Source organism: Ornithorhynchus anatinus, chromosome 17 (genome assembly GCF_004115215.2).
Source record: "Ornithorhynchus anatinus isolate Pmale09 chromosome 17, mOrnAna1.pri.v4, whole genome shotgun sequence".
Lineage (NCBI taxonomy): Eukaryota > Metazoa > Chordata > Mammalia > Monotremata > Ornithorhynchidae > Ornithorhynchus > Ornithorhynchus anatinus.
Genome location: NC_041744.1, coordinates 32,679,222 through 32,694,553, shown reverse-complemented (window position 1 = coordinate 32,694,553; position 15,332 = coordinate 32,679,222). Strand labels below are relative to the sequence as shown.

General features: G+C 48.6%; 1 protein-coding gene across 1 annotated transcript in view; it reads right to left on the bottom strand.

The window, feature by feature from the left end:
- Positions 1–15,332, bottom strand: part of COL8A1 (collagen type VIII alpha 1 chain) — a 96,833-nt gene continuing 81,501 nt past the window's right edge. Inside the window, 5 exon segments of the mRNA XM_039914523.1 lie at positions 1–246; positions 248–294; positions 297–1,662; positions 1,664–2,100; positions 3,979–4,282. Coding sequence (XP_039770457.1) covers positions 124–246; positions 248–294; positions 297–1,662; positions 1,664–2,100; positions 3,979–4,279 — 2,274 coding nt within the window. The 5' untranslated portion in view covers positions 4,280–4,282 and the 3' untranslated portion in view covers positions 1–123.

Here is a 15,332-nt window from a genome sequence, read left to right as displayed (position 1 = left end):
GTCAAAACCTTGCCTTTTTTTATTATTTTTGTACACCACGGTCCAAACTGTCATCCGATACAACTTTTCAACGGCATAAACTCTCTGAAGCAGCTACTCGTTTGGCTCCTTCCATAGTGATGTTTAACTTGTTCTTTTGCCTACTCGTAAGGGCCGGGGGAGGGAGCGGGGCCGGAGGGCATATTCATCTCTACATGGGATACAATAAATACCTGAAAAAGAGGAGTGGACATATTGGCCCGCGTAAGAGTCCGGCGGCCTGTTCTGAAGGCATCTGGATATAAACCTGGTCTCCGGCCTGAGCTGCAGCACGGCACTCCCTGACGCCTGATCCAGGAAGCCCTTCTTGTATTCGTCGTAGGTGTACATCATGGGCTCGTTGTTCTTGAATAAGGCGACCCACACGCTGCCCCCTTTGCAGTGGACATGGTAGGCAAAGTAGTAGACCCCCGGGACCTCGCAGGTGAAGATGCCCGTCTGGGGGTTGTAGTTCTGCCTGCCGTTGTAGAGCAGTTTGTCAAACTTGACGGGGGCGCCGACGGGCGGGAAGGGAGTGGTCAGCTCGGCCGTGAAGGCGGGCACTTGGTAGGCCCCGCCTCCGTTCTTCCCCTTCTTGCCCCCATAGGCGTAAGGGGTCTTCATCCCTTCAAGGCCCGGCTCCACCTCGGGCAAATACTGGCCGACGGCCGGCGGGGTGGGAGGCCCCTCCAAGGCTGGGGGGCCTGGGGGCCCAGGTGGGCCTGGAGGGCCCGGGAGGCCGGGTTGACCTTGGGGGCCGAGGGCGCCCGGCTTGCCCGGAGGGCCGTGCAGTCCTGCCAGGCCGGGCTTCCCCACCCCGGGAAACCCAGGGGGCCCGGGCATGCCCGGTTCGCCCTTAGGGCCCGGGAGGCCGGGGGGTCCGATGGGGCCGCTGGCTCCCCCGATCCCGGGGATGCCGGTGGGCCCCTGCAATCCCTGGTTCCCAGGGGGTCCCGGCTGCCCCTTGGGGCCCATCACACCGGGGACCCCCGGCAGGCCCGGCAGCCCCTTGTGTCCAGCTTCCCCTTTGGGCCCGATGGGGCCTGGCAGGCCTCTCATGCCCGGGGGTCCTACCTCCCCCAAGAAGCCCGGTTTCCCCGGAAAGCCCTGCAGGCCCGGCTCCCCCTTGGGGCCCAAAGGCCCCGGCAGCCCAACGGCTCCACCCTCTCCCTTAGGGCCCGGGAAGCCGGTGACCCCTGGAGGCCCCATGGGGCCGGGAAGCCCCGGTGGGCCCGGCTCTCCCGGAGGCCCGCTCATGCCCGGGGCCCCCATGTGCCCTTTCTCTCCCCTGGGCCCCTGGGCTCCGGGAACTCCCCCCATGCCCCGGTCGCCTTTTGGCCCGGGGAAACCCGGCTTGCCCACCCCCGGCATGCCGGGGGGCCCGGGCGGGCCGGGCAGGCCCTGCTCCCCCTTTCCACCGGGGAATCCCGGTTGGCCGGGGATTCCATCTTGGCCCGGCTTCCCCAACCCAGGCAAACCGGGCGGACCCTGGATCCCAGGGACCCCAATGGGGCCCTGTGGGCCGGGTTCGCCCTGAATCCCTGGTTTCCCCAGAGGCCCCTGGGGCCCCGGGAAGCCGGTCAGTCCCGGTTTGCCCATCCCCGGGAGGCCCACTGGCCCGGGCTGTCCCGGTATTCCCGGGGGGGCCCTTGAGTCCCGGCAAGCCCGGCATGCTGATCCCTTTTTCCCCTTTCGGGCCCTGGAGGCCCGGGAGGCCTGGCTGCCCTTTCAGGCCCGGTTCTCCCTTGGGCCCCGGTTGCCCTGGCAACCCCTGAACACCTGGCTTTCCTATGCCAGGGAGGCCGTGTGGCCCCGGGGGGCCCTGAGGGCCCGGCATCCCCATGGGCCCTACCTCGCCCTTCGGCCCGAGGTCACCCTTGATCCCCGGCAGTCCCATGCCGCCGGGCTTCCCGGGCATCCCGGGCATACCTGGTTTGCCAATCCCGGGGTAGCCTTGCGGTCCAGGCTTTCCTTTGATTCCAGGCATCCCATGGCCCGGTAACCCCGGGGGCCCTGGGGGCCCTCTGGGCCCAGGCTCACCCCGGGGGCCTTGCTCTCCTCTCAGGCTGGCCATCGGGATTTCTATTTGAAAGAAAAAGATGAACACAAGGACAGCCATTAACTGAAATGTCACCAGGCCAAATCACTTTCTTCATCTCCCTTCCCGTTTACATAGTGGGGATGGATAGGTCGGCTGGCCACCAAAGGCCCCCATGGATCCCCGAGCCAGGAGATGTCACTCAAGGTGGTGTCAGATCCGCAGCTGGGGGCGTTCCCACAACATAATGTCAATCGTGCCATTTTGTGCCCCTAGGGTATTATTTCTCCCGGAGAACCCTTCTTCCTTCCTGAACTTCCTTCAGAGCTATAGCATTTCTATCCGGGCCCTATTTGATTTGGTCTCCCACTCTGAGTCTCCAATTTTTTTTTTTTACCATATTTGATAAGCGCTTATGCATCAGGTACTGTACTGAGTCCTGGAGAAGATACAAGCTAATCAGATTGGATGCAGTCCCTGTCCCGCATGGGGGTCACAGTCTAACTTGGAGAGAGAGCAGGTGTTGAATCCCCATTTTACTTGTGACGAAACTGAGCACAGGGAAGTTAAGTGATTTGCCTAAGGTCACCAAACAGACCAGAATTAGAATCCAGATCCTCTGACTCCCAGCCCTGCACTTTTTCCACTAAGCCATACTGCCAACTCAGTGGCAGCAGCCGAGGGCAAAGCAAAGCTGGATGTTGAATAAAAATTTTTTTTTAAATCGGTCATAAAAGCACCCAGTGCCACAAGTGACCTGGTCGGGGGTAGACCAGCTACAAATTGGATTGTCTAGTATAAAAGCTGATAAATGGCCACCCTGTGCTGCCTTGTCTTGTCTTGTCTTGTCTTATGCCGTCAAGTCGTTTCCGACCCATAGCGACATGCTGCTAGCAAGGCTATATTACACAATGATCTAATGCCGGGGCTCTTAACTTATCAGGGTGATACTTTTCCAGCCTATCTGATGCAGTCTCTTATATTCCCTTTTCAATCTCGACTACGGTAAAGGCCCTAAAATAGTGATAAACACGGGGGCCAATTTTTCATTTTGAGTGCAGGACAGTTAGGAAGATAGGGGTTAGAAGGGGCAGAGAGGCTTCATCAAAGAGTCGGCACAACTTTAGGACCTTACAGCCCAATTCAGAGGCTCTCTGAGCTAGTCAGAGGCCTGGGATGTGCAAGGCTGTGAGTCCAGTCAAATAAGCAATCGATACTATTTACTGAGCACCTACTGTGTGCAGCGCACTGTCCTTAGTACTTGGAGAGCACAATAGAATTACTGTACATGATCCGTGCCCTCAAGGAGTTTACAATCTTAGCCCAACTACCCACATATGGGTGAAAACAATGGCTTCGCCCCCATAGCTGGAACCCCACAGGGGACAATGGCCTCCAGGGCCTGGGGTTACTGCCTTCTGAGGCATTTTTTTTAGATGGCTGGGTGGGGGCTAATTCTGGGGTGGAGCTAGAGTGGTAGAAGTTTGATGGCCACCTTCACCACATGGATCAAGAGCAGAAGATGACCCCATCCCTGTGCTTGCAGCATTAGAGGTTTTCCTCTGTTCCCGTTCCTAGAGATGAACATATACGCATCGCCATAATCTCTCTTGTGAGCCCAATGGGTCATGGGTAATGTCAACAGGCTAAGAAGAGCTTCCTTCTGCTCCATTGGAACGTCTACTTCCTCAGTTGGGTGTGATAAGAATCAGTCCCAACCAGGAAGAGTAGAAGGGAGCCGGGGCAGGGGGATGGTCCAGACATGAGGGCTACAAGGGTGCAGTCCGGAATACACCTTCTTTTTCCTCTCTGCTCCCCAATCCCAATTCCGGTCGATGCCCAAGCGTGGCAGCCCCACCCAGTGGAGGGCCAGAGGTGGAGGAGGGGACGGGGACAGGAAGGCGTGGTCACGTAGAATTTACCTTTGTTTTTCTTGGCAGCAGACTCCTTGCCCATCCTTGGCACGGGCGGCATCTCCTTCATATACTGGGGGATGTGCGGGTACTCTTTGACATATTGCATAGGGGGCAGCTCTTTGCTCATGGGAAGACCATCTTTGCCCAAAGGTATGTGAGGTACTTGTCCCAAGGGCTGGTACGGTGGGATCTGCGGGGGCAGTTGCTTGATCCCATAGTAGGCCCCACCCTGGACGCCTCCGATGGAGCCCAGATAAATGGCGACCGCCACTCCCAGCAGCCAAAGAGGGGCAAGTGGTCCGGCCATCACCTGGAAGGGAAAAAGGAAAATGCAAATGTCATAAACACCCTGAGGGTCAATGGTTTGAGTTTCCAACCCTGAGAGCCTGTGGGAGAGAAGCCAGAGTTGATCCATCAACTTTGTGCTAAGTGCTTGGGAGATCTCGATACAACAGGGTTCATAGATATGTTTCCTGCCCTCAAGGAAATAGAATCTAGAGGACTGTAGATTATGGACTGTTCAGTCTAGAGTTGAGGGGGAATTTACAAATGGAGGCTGATGCCAAGGGGGAAATTTAGGTTGCTCAGCTGTTAAGGGCTCCGGGGCAAAGGGAGAGCATACAGAAAGGAGAGAGAATGTATTAGGGCAAGGATTGGTAGAAGAAGAGTCCATCAGGATCCCGTGCTAAACTATATTCTCATTGTTATTTTATATTATCATTAATAACAAGAAGTATTGGCCTTAAATTATTATTATAGTTCTTAAGCACTTACTATGTTCCAAGTAATAATGTTGGTATTTGTTAAGCGCTTACTATGTGCCGAGCACTGTTCTAAGCGCTGGGGTAGACACAGGGGAATCAGGTTGTCCCATGTGGGGCTCACAGTCTTAATCCCCATTTTACAGATGAGGGAACTGAGGTACAGAGAAGTTAAGTGACTTGCCCACAGTCACACAGCTGACAAGTGGCAGAGCTGGGATTCGAACTCATGAGCCCTGACTCCAAAGCCCGTGCTCTTTCCACTGAGCCACGCAAGTACTGTTCTAAGTACTGGGGTAGAGATGAGGTTATTGGTTTGGACAAAGTTCCTGTTCTGCATGGGGCTCACAGTCTAGGTAGGAAAGAGTAGGATTCAATCCCCATGTTACAGATGAGGAAACTGAGGCACAGAGAAGTTAACAACTTGCTCAAGGTCACAGAGCAGACAAGTGGCAACTTGCCCAAGGTCACAGAGCAGACAAGTGGCGGAGCTGGGATTAATAATAATAAAATAATAATACTGGGATTTCTTAAATGCTTACTGTGTGCCAAGCACTGTTGTAAGAGCTGGGGTAGATACAAGGTAAGCAGGTTGTCCCATGTGGGGCTCACAGTCTAAATGCCCACTTTAAAGATGAGATAACTGAGGCATAGAGAAGTTAAGTGGCTTGCCCAAGGCCACACAGCAGACAAGTGGTGGAAGCGGGATTAGAACCCACATCCTCTAGAACTCTGGTCCTGTGACTCCCAGGCTCGGGCTCATTCAATAAAGCCACATTCCTTCCTAAAAAAAAATAATTGTGGTATTTGTGAAACATCTACTACATGCCAGGCACTGTACCAACTGCTGGGGTGTATACAAGATTATCACTTTGGACACAGTCCCTTCCCATATGGAGCTCACAGTCTTAGCCCCCTTTTTACAGATGAGGTAACTGAGGCTCAGAGAAGTGAAGTGACTTGCCCAAGTACACTCAACAGACAAGTGGCAGAGCTGAGATTAGAACCCAGGTCCTTCTGACTCCCAGACCTGTGCTCTATCCAATAGACCATGCTGCTTCTCTTAAATGTGACCCAAATGTTAGAATCCGATCACAGACTGGCTGGGGAATTGTCCTCGGGCTACATCATTTCCTTCACAGAAAGCAGGAAAGATTAATGGGCTAAGGACCTACAGAGCACTAGGCATTAATTGGAGAAGAGGCGTCCAATTAAAACCTCTTTATAATAAACCAGGAGGGACAATTTGGGTCGGGGGGAGAGGGCGTCCTTGGCTCCTGGAGTCGGTCATCTGTTATTTGTATTAAGGTCGTCTATCCAAATTTAATTGTGACTAACAAATCAAGGTCAGTCCTACAGTACTTTTGTTGTAAAAGAGTTCGAGAGGAAGGGATTTACTCTTTCCATCTGCAAAGTGCTATGGCAATTATCATAATTATGGTGACAGTTTGACAGTTTTAGCTGTGACTGATGTAGTGTGAAAGCTAGAGCGAAATATTCATTGCAGTGCAATTCCTATGAGAGCTCACTAGATGGCAAATAAGGTACACATTTGTTCAATCCTTTTAGCAGTGAAAATAGTAAGTATGCAGGGAGACAAATGGTTTATTTTTGATAACTCTGTTTATCCCAAATCAAAGTTAATGAAAGAAAAAACAAAATGCATGGGAGAGGGATTTATCTGGAATTCATCTTAAAAAAAGAATTGCAAATAAAATCAGACCTTAAATGCTAATGCCGCTGAAACAAAACATATTGTGCTTCCACTCAAAACAGTGCTTAATTCCAAGCGGAGGAAATTATTTTTTCTGAAATAAAAGCATGAAGTTTCACTTTTAAATTAACTTAATCAAATTTAATTATTCTCAGACAAAATAAAACACTGGAGAAACAAAAGAAAGTGTTTTTTTACATTGGTGGTATTGTAAACACCTTTCATCAAGACGTTGGGAAATGTAAAAATAAAACAAACAGGAAACAACAGAGTTGAGGAAGGAGCAAAAGTCTATAGCAGTGATCCACAATACTCATAAAAATAACCTATGAAAAAGATCTCCCAGCACAACATCCTTGTTTTCACATGGTCCATTAGCCACTTGTCAGGTGTGTGACCTTGGGCAAGCCACTTAACTTCTCTGTGCTTCAGTTACCTCATCGGTAAAAATGGGGACTAAAATTGTGAGCTCCATGTGGGACAATCTGATTCTCCTGTATCTATGCCAGTCCTTAATACGGTGCCTGGCACATAGTAAGTGCTTAATAAATGCCATTAATATAATAATAATAATTTCCCAAAGGAGCCTCCATCTCTTCCAAGAAAACAGAAGATTCCAACAAAAGGAGAGCAGCTCTCATGAACACTTTTTAGCTGGTTGAGTTTATGGAGGAGATTTTTTGCAGAATTTACTATCACCATTGGAGACCATGGGCCAAACAGAAACAGCTAGAGTCCTTAAACGAGTCCTAGTCAGAGATGCCATTTTAAGAGGGGGGAAAAAGCTTTCCTGTTCCAGCTTAACTTATTGATCCAGGAAGTGTAGGCTGTCCTGTTGACAGGTTAGATTTAGCCAGCTGGTGTTGCACCACCTAGTTCTCTCAGAGACAAGATACCTTAGGGCACATATAAGTGTTTTTAAACAAACACCACTACATCTGGAAGTCTCCTTTCATTTGAACGACCTTTATAGCTCAATTAACTTTCCATGTGTCACTCTTGTAACCTTTGAATTTTGCCCATGTGGTCTGCCTTCACTTTCAAAAGCCAGACTAAAGGAAAGTGATCCATGTGTTCTGTCTGTGGGACATTTAAGTACATTCGGTCCTTGAAAAATAGCCATCTTTCAAATGCTCCTGGTCAGGTAAGAGTTGATTAATATTAACAATACTTGTTAAGCGCTTACTGTGTGCCAAGCACTGTTCTAAGCACTAGGTTAGATACAAGTTAATCAAGATGGACAAAGTCCTTTCCCACATGGGGCTCCCACTCTTAATCCCCATTTTACAGATGAGGTAACCAGGCCCAGAGAAATTAAGTGACTTGCCCAAGCCACTCGGCAGACTGTGGCAGAGCCGGGATTAGAACCCAGGTCCTTCTGTCTCCCAGGCCCGTGCTCTATCCACAAAGCCACCACAAAGCCATGCTGCTTCTAATTATTATTATTAATAATAACAATAATGATAATTATGGTATTTGTTAAGCATTTACTATGTGCCAAGCTGTGGTCTAAGCGCTGGGGTAGATACAAGGTAATCAAGTTGGACACACAGTCCCTGTGCCACATGGGGTTCACAGTCTTAATCCACATTGTACAGAGGAGGTAACTGAGTCACAGAGAAGTTAAGTGACTTCAATGATGTCAGCAGGGGAAAGTCATCAAAAAAACTCAGTTTCCAAACAACCATAGCAAGGCTAGAGGTAGAGTAAGAGAGGGTCAGAGTTAGGATCTGGGATTAGGTTCCGGGCTGAGGCATAAATGCAAAGGCAGATTGTTTGGTCAACGTGGCGTATCAGTCAATCGATGGTATTTATTCAGCACCTATTGTTTGCAGAGCACTGTACTGTGCACTTCGGAGAGTACAATATAACAGAGTCAGTAGACGCGTTCTCTGCCCACAATGAGCTTACAGTCTAGAGGGGGAGATGGACATTAATACGATTAAACAAATAATGGATATATACATAAGTGATGTGGGGCTGAGGGAGAGGTGAATAAAGCGTGCAAATCTGAGTGCAAGGGTGATGCAGAAAGGAGTAAGAGAAGAGGGAAAAAGGATCTAGTTGGGGAAGGCCTTTTGGAGGAGATGTGCCTTTAATAAGGCATTTGAAGTGGAGAGAGTGATTGTCTATCAGATATGAAGGGGGAGGGCGTTCCAGGCCAGAGGCAGGACATGAGCAAGAGGTCGGTGGCGAGACAAATGAGATTGAGGTACAGTGAGTAGGTTGGCATTAGAGAAATGAGTTGTGCAGGCTGGGTTGCAGTAGCATCGGAGACAGCGTCTGAGGATCAGGTGTGTCCAGGTTCAGTTACCTGACTGTCGGTGAACCAGTGACACCGGGGAAGAATTCTCCCTTTGGGACCGACTGGACTACGACACGGTTCCATGGGGACGGGACAGCCTCAACATGACCAGAAATGGGGACAGGTTAAAATTAAGAATGTTAGGCCGTTGAGTCGGAGAAACCAGGACAGAGCAGTTACAAAGAGGACGGAGTGACTTCAATCTCCAAGAGTGAGGGGAGATGGATTGATGGCTTAAGTAGGTTCAGAGGATCAGAGCGGGATCCGGTGGGTTGGGGTGGAGGGGTAGGGTCAGGGAAACGGGTGGAAGTGGTGGTTCTGCAGTGGGAGGGTGAGGGCAGCCTCCACGATCCACTCATTCATTCAATCATAGTTATTGAGCACTTACTGTGTGCAGAGCACTGTACCAAGTGCTTAAGAGTACAATACAACAATAAACTGACACATTCCCTGCTTACAACGAGCTCTATGCCTACGGTTTCTCCATTCTGAGCTTTTCCCAGTAGCCAAGGCTTCAATGCTCTCCATCCTAACATTGGCTGTTGTGTGTGTTTGATTCATCAGTGGCTGCTTACACCAGCCGGCTGTCTGCTTTCCTGCCAGATGTGGAGGAGATGGCAGGACAACCAAGGACCAGGGTACTCAGCAGGCCTGAGGTAATATTGTGGAGAGCAAAGAACTAGAGGAAAACATGCCCATTACGGTGCTTAATTAGAGCTGCCTGTATCTGCTTTACCCACTGGCGTATCCCCAGGGCCCTGGCAGCCCCCACTGGAAACAGTTAGGATTAGGCCAGACATCTGATTGCAATCTGTGCGCTCCATGAGGGAAAGAGGCTGAAGATGGTAGAGAGCCCATAACCCAGTAATGACACACACAGATCCTCTGACAGTTCCGATTCAAACAACTCCAAGTGAATTACTTCTTTAGCCTTTCTGTGAACACTTCAGATGTGAAGGACAACAGTGCACTTAATAGTCCCTGGTCATGCAGTCTCTGAAATCAATCAATTTTCCTCTTTTGCCACCTTCCTTATTAACTGTGGCCACGCACTGGGCACAAGGTCACTGTTAACTCATATTAGTGACACATAGGGGGGAAATTAAGGACTCTATGTATCCATTTCTCCTAGAAAATAAATCCTCTCCCAGTGTTGTTGTGGAAGGTGAATTGAACATAGCCATCTATCTTCATCTTAGAAACTCAGAGGCATGGAACCAATTTATCAGCTGGAGACAGACTCCTGGAATGGGAAGGGACCTCAGATGACATTTGCTCCAGTCCCCTGCCTTGAGGCAATTCTGCCCTAAACCTTCCAAGGAAGGTGCAATTGATCCTAGTTTTGAAGCTCTCTAGGGATGGAGTTCTGTCAATCTCCCTTGTTAACCTGTGTCAGCGTTCAGTTTTCTCTCACAGGTAGGGAGCAAAGTCAGTGACAAAAGAGGATCTTCATGTATTTCACCAGAAAACATTTATAGAGAGTTGACTTTCTGTTCCAAGACAACACTGCTGACATGGAGAATGTAGCCATGCATGTGAATCATGTTAAGACAGAATTTCTTGCACACTAGGCCTATAAAAAATTTAACCGGGTACCTTTTCTGGCCCCTTGTCATTCAGGGTGAGCGGTCCTCAAACGCCCAAAATTCTGTCAAGTAGCATTGCTGTACTCTCTCAGCAGGGAAGTCAGACTGGGGCTGCCTTTGTTTCACGGGGCTTTATTGGGGCTGGGAGAAGATGGGGAAATGGTATATCCTGCCAGAAAATCAGATGGGCAGGAAAGTAGATTTCATTCATGAGTTTAATGACTGGTGCTGTTACTTGTTACGAAGAGAACCCAAGCGCCAAACCTTTTAGCTTTCCAGCCTGCATTACCCCAACCTGCCACAGCAGGAATAGAGGAGCCCCTGGGTTTGGATGGAAAAAGGAAAAAAAAGGAATAGAGGCTGAAGGGATTTCGGGGCATTTTGACCTTAGTTGAAAAGTGTGCAAATTTCACGGGGAAAAGCGTGCGAATTTTCTGAGTCACCCACTCAGGCACTTTTCAGATTAAGAGAACGGTGCTATAGATGATCCTAGTTATCAATCTGCTTCCATTCTATTGATGTTTATTATCAATGTTTGTTTTTGCTTGTAGTTTGGACCATTTGCTCCTTCCTTTTGGGGAGGATCCTGGAATGAGCACTGTTTACCCTTCATCCGGTTAACCAAACGGTTGGACTTTGACAACTTCCATTACCCAGGACAGTGGATTCTCATGTTCAGGGCCAGATGATCTCATTTAAGGCTTTTCCAATTTGGGTGATTTCCCCTTTGATTATTTCCATCTCAATGCTAAAAAGGCCCTATGTCCTTAAAAGCAATACCTGTGATGACAAACAGATGCAAAATAGACTAGATGAGAAGATGGAAAGAAAGCTGGGAAAGGTCGGAGGGTCTGAGACACCGACATCCTGGGTCCTGTCACAAGGTTTTTTAACTCTTTTTTTGAATTGCCTGTTTCGGGTAGAATGGTTGTACCCTTTGAAAAATAGAGTTGGAAGGAATCCAAATTTTATGAAAAACAACCACTGGCCCATATTAGAAATTTGTGGGTGAGTGGGGCTAGCTTTATCATACATCAGCTGAAAGCTCGAAAGGCCATCCACAGTCATGCTTCCATTTGGATGTCTTTGGCTTAGGTCGCTCCAGGTTGTCAGACCTCTGCCCTACCCCTTGCAACACAAAAAGGGAGGGGTATCATAGCACTGCTTGGTAACTTGTTCTAGTTTCATACAATCTTCACCACCTTTTCCATTTGTTTAAAGTATTGGTTAAGCTCTTACTACATCCTAGGCACTGTACTAAATACTGGGGAAGATACAAGCAAATCAGGTTGGACACAGTCCACGTCCTACATTCATTCATTCAATAGTATTTATTAAGTGCTTAGTATGTGCAGAGCACGGTACTAAGTGCTTGGAATGTACAATTCGATGGGACACAGTCTTCATCCCAATTTTGCAGATGAAGCAATTGAAGCACAGAGAGGTTAAGTGACTTGCCCAAGGTTGCACAGGAGAGAAATGGCAGAGCTGGGATTAGAACCTAAGTCATTCTGACCTCCAGACTCCTGCTCTAACTGCTAGGCCATGCTGCTTCTTTAACAGAAATCCTTCCCATTTAATTCAAGTCCAGTGCTTTTTATTCCTCCCTTGATAGAGAGAGAACAGCTGGAGAACATTCTCTGGCAAATAACTACTCCAATACAGGAAAATCCCATCTGAAGAACCTGCACACATATGCATGTGTATATAAAACCACTACATTGAATCACTCAAGAGAATAAGATTGTTTTCCAAGGTCCTGGCTGAATTCCATTCACTTCAATATACTTATGATCCCATTACAACACAGCGCAAGACTCTAGTAAACAAATTTTCAAACACAAGTCAGGCAATCCACAATTAAGTGTGATTCTTTTTCTTATCTTGGGCCACCACTAGTCTCTCCTGCAGTAGCCTAGAGATGTCTCCAGCACAGGGAGAAAGCTCCAAGATGGACACAGAGCTTCCCCTCTCCAAAAGGTCAATCAATCAATTGATCGTATGTATTGAATGCTTACCGTGGGCAGAACACTGTACTAAGCACTTGGGAGAGTACAATGAAACAGAGTTGGTAGACACATTCCCTGCCCACAGTAAGCTTACAGTCTAGAAGGGGATACAGGCTTGAATATAAATGAAGTACATATACATAAGTGAATTACAGGCATATATAGAAATAGAGAAGCAGTATGGCCTTGTGGATAAAGCACAGGCCTAGAAGTCATAAGGACCTGGGTTCCAATCCTGACTCTGTCACTTGTCTGCTCTGTGACCTTAGGTAAATCACTTCACTTCTCTGGGCTTCAGTTCAACCTATCCCTAGTAACACTAATAATAATAACAATAAATTATGGCTATATACACCTAGGTTATTCAGGGCTCTGTTCCTTTGGGCCATGACAGTGTCTTTTGCCTGACCCAGATCTTCTCCATAGGCGCATGAGCCACAAGAGACTGGAGCCCCCTTTAAGCAGGGATGGTCTCTCTTTGTTGCTGAATTGTACTTTCCAAGTGCTTAGTACAGTGCACTGCACACAGTAAGCGCTCAATAAATACCATTGAATGATTGAATTATTGAGCCCAGCATCACGTCTGATCTTACTCAGTGAAGCCTTGCAAGAGCCAAAATTACTTTGACTGACCTGATCTACCCAACGTTAATTGGTTCCTTTGCCACGAAATCCATCCTGGACTTGTGTTTAACTAGTAATGGCTGGATCCAGTCCGTTTGTGGGAGCGCTGTCACGAGTGCAAAGAAAATGACTGTATGAAAGGACCAAGTCACTGGACAGGAATAAGGGCTCCGCCCATGGAGAGAAAGGCCCAACCCTCTGTGCAGATTCTCGGGCTTGAAGTCTCAGGAGGAGGCTCTTCTGTTGTCCTTGACGGAGCCTCCACGAACAGCAGGAGAGTTCAGGGAGACTGCTAGTCTGTCTTAGAGTTCAGGGAGACTGCTAGTCTGTCTTCTGGGGATATTTGGAAAGCCAGGTCTTCCCTTCTAATCATTTTTCGGTCATTGGCTCTTGCTTTCTATGGACAGGATGGAAAGGGAAGGACCAGAAGACCATAAGGAACCTTGCCTGGTGGCAGTTCTGGCCCCAGTAAAATATGCAATCCTAACAAGGAGACAAACTTTCCTGCGCAGGAGTCATTTTCACCCTCATCAAAAACCAATCCAGAATGGGAGATTTACTACTACCCTGTGAATAAAATAATATTCAATCTAAGACTACATTCCTGAAACCCGAAGAGTCCATCACTCCAGCCAAAGCCATCCGGCGAACACTGATGTTACGATTCCTATAGTAACAATCATTTGGCCAAATCACACATGATGAGCATTTCATAAACAGGGAAATTTTCAAAGGTTACCCTTCCCAAGAAAAGTAAGAAATCCTGTGTGATATGGCCAGGTTTCAATTGCTTTAAGAGTTCTCCCCTTCGAGAAAAAAGGCAAAGGCTCCAGCCCTGACCTCATTATTGTATTAGCCAAGTTTATATAATCGGCCATCAGATCTGGCAAGCCGGATGTGCAGTGTGTGGCTAGTCCAGCCTCTTGCACCTCCTTTCCCAGTGTCGGCTGGAGCCTGTCCGGGGTCCGTCAGTGGTCGCAGGCCTGAGTCTGTGAGGCCTGGTGAGGCGTGCACAAGGCTGAATCCACCGGGGCGGGATAAGGTGAAGTGGTCCACCTGAAGACTTCCGCTGGCTCAAATCTGGAGTTAGGGTGGTTGTGGCAGGACTATAGAGGCATTCTGGGGACAAAATTCCAAGTGTACCAGGCCTCACTTTGGGGGTGACACTGCACTGGGGGAGGGTTTTTAACCCATGTAGTTCAAATCCAGCTCTGCCACTTGTCAGCTGTGTGACCATGGGCAAGTCACTTAACTTCTCTGTGCCTCAGTTACCTCATCTGTAAAATGGGGATTAAGACTGTGAGCCCCACGTGGGACATCCTGATTCCCCTGTGTCTACCCCAGCGCTTAGAACAGTGCCGGCACATAGTAAGCGCTTAACAAATACCAACATTATTATTATTATTATTAATAATAATACTAATGATAATAATAATTCTGGTGTTTGTTAAGCACTATGTGCCAGGCTCTGTACTAAGTGCCGGGGTGTATACAAGCAAATCGGAGCCCCCCACGGGATGCTCACAGTCTCAATCCCCATTTTACAGGTGAAGTAACTGAGACACGGAGAAGTGAAGTGACTTGCCTAAGGTCACACAGCAGACAAATGACTGAGCCAGAATTAGAACCCATGACTTTCTGACTCCCAGGCCCGTACTCTATCCACTATGCCATGTTGTCTGCCCCCAGCCCTCTATGATGTGCCCCTCTCAGGCCCGGCAGCCTTCCAGGCTGAGGGATCCCCGTCATTTTCACTGGCCGCCCAGGCTTATGCTGGTCCAGCTTGGGCCTGGAGATGCCAAGAAAGTTTTGGCTGGATACTTCACTCAGGCCAGGGCTGGGTTGGATGAGGCTGGGTCAGGGTATCCGGGACCAGGAAGGACCTTTCTCCTGCTCCAATAATAGTAATAATTACTGTGGTATTTGTTAAATGCTTACTAGGTGCCACATACTGGGCTAAGCACCGGGATTTAGATTAAATACTATCAGAGCAGACACAGTTCCTGTCCCATGTGTAACTTACAGTCACAGGGGGAGGGAGAACAAAAATTTTAACTCCACTACACAGATGAGGAACCCGAGGCACAGAGAAGTGAAGGGACTTGCCCAAGATCACGTAGCACGAAAGTAAAAGCGACAGAACTCAAACCCAGGTCTACTGACTCCCAGACCTTTGCTCTTTCCCCTAGGCCATGCTGACCATCCTGTTTCGTTTAGCTCCTGCCTGCCCATCTTGGTCTGTCCTGTCCTTAATTTGAGTCTTTGCCCTAGTTGGTCCCACTCCTTGCTCCTGGACTCCACCAATACCTCACCACCTTACCCTTAACTGTAACCAAGAGTTGGAAGGCCCCTCATTTTGAT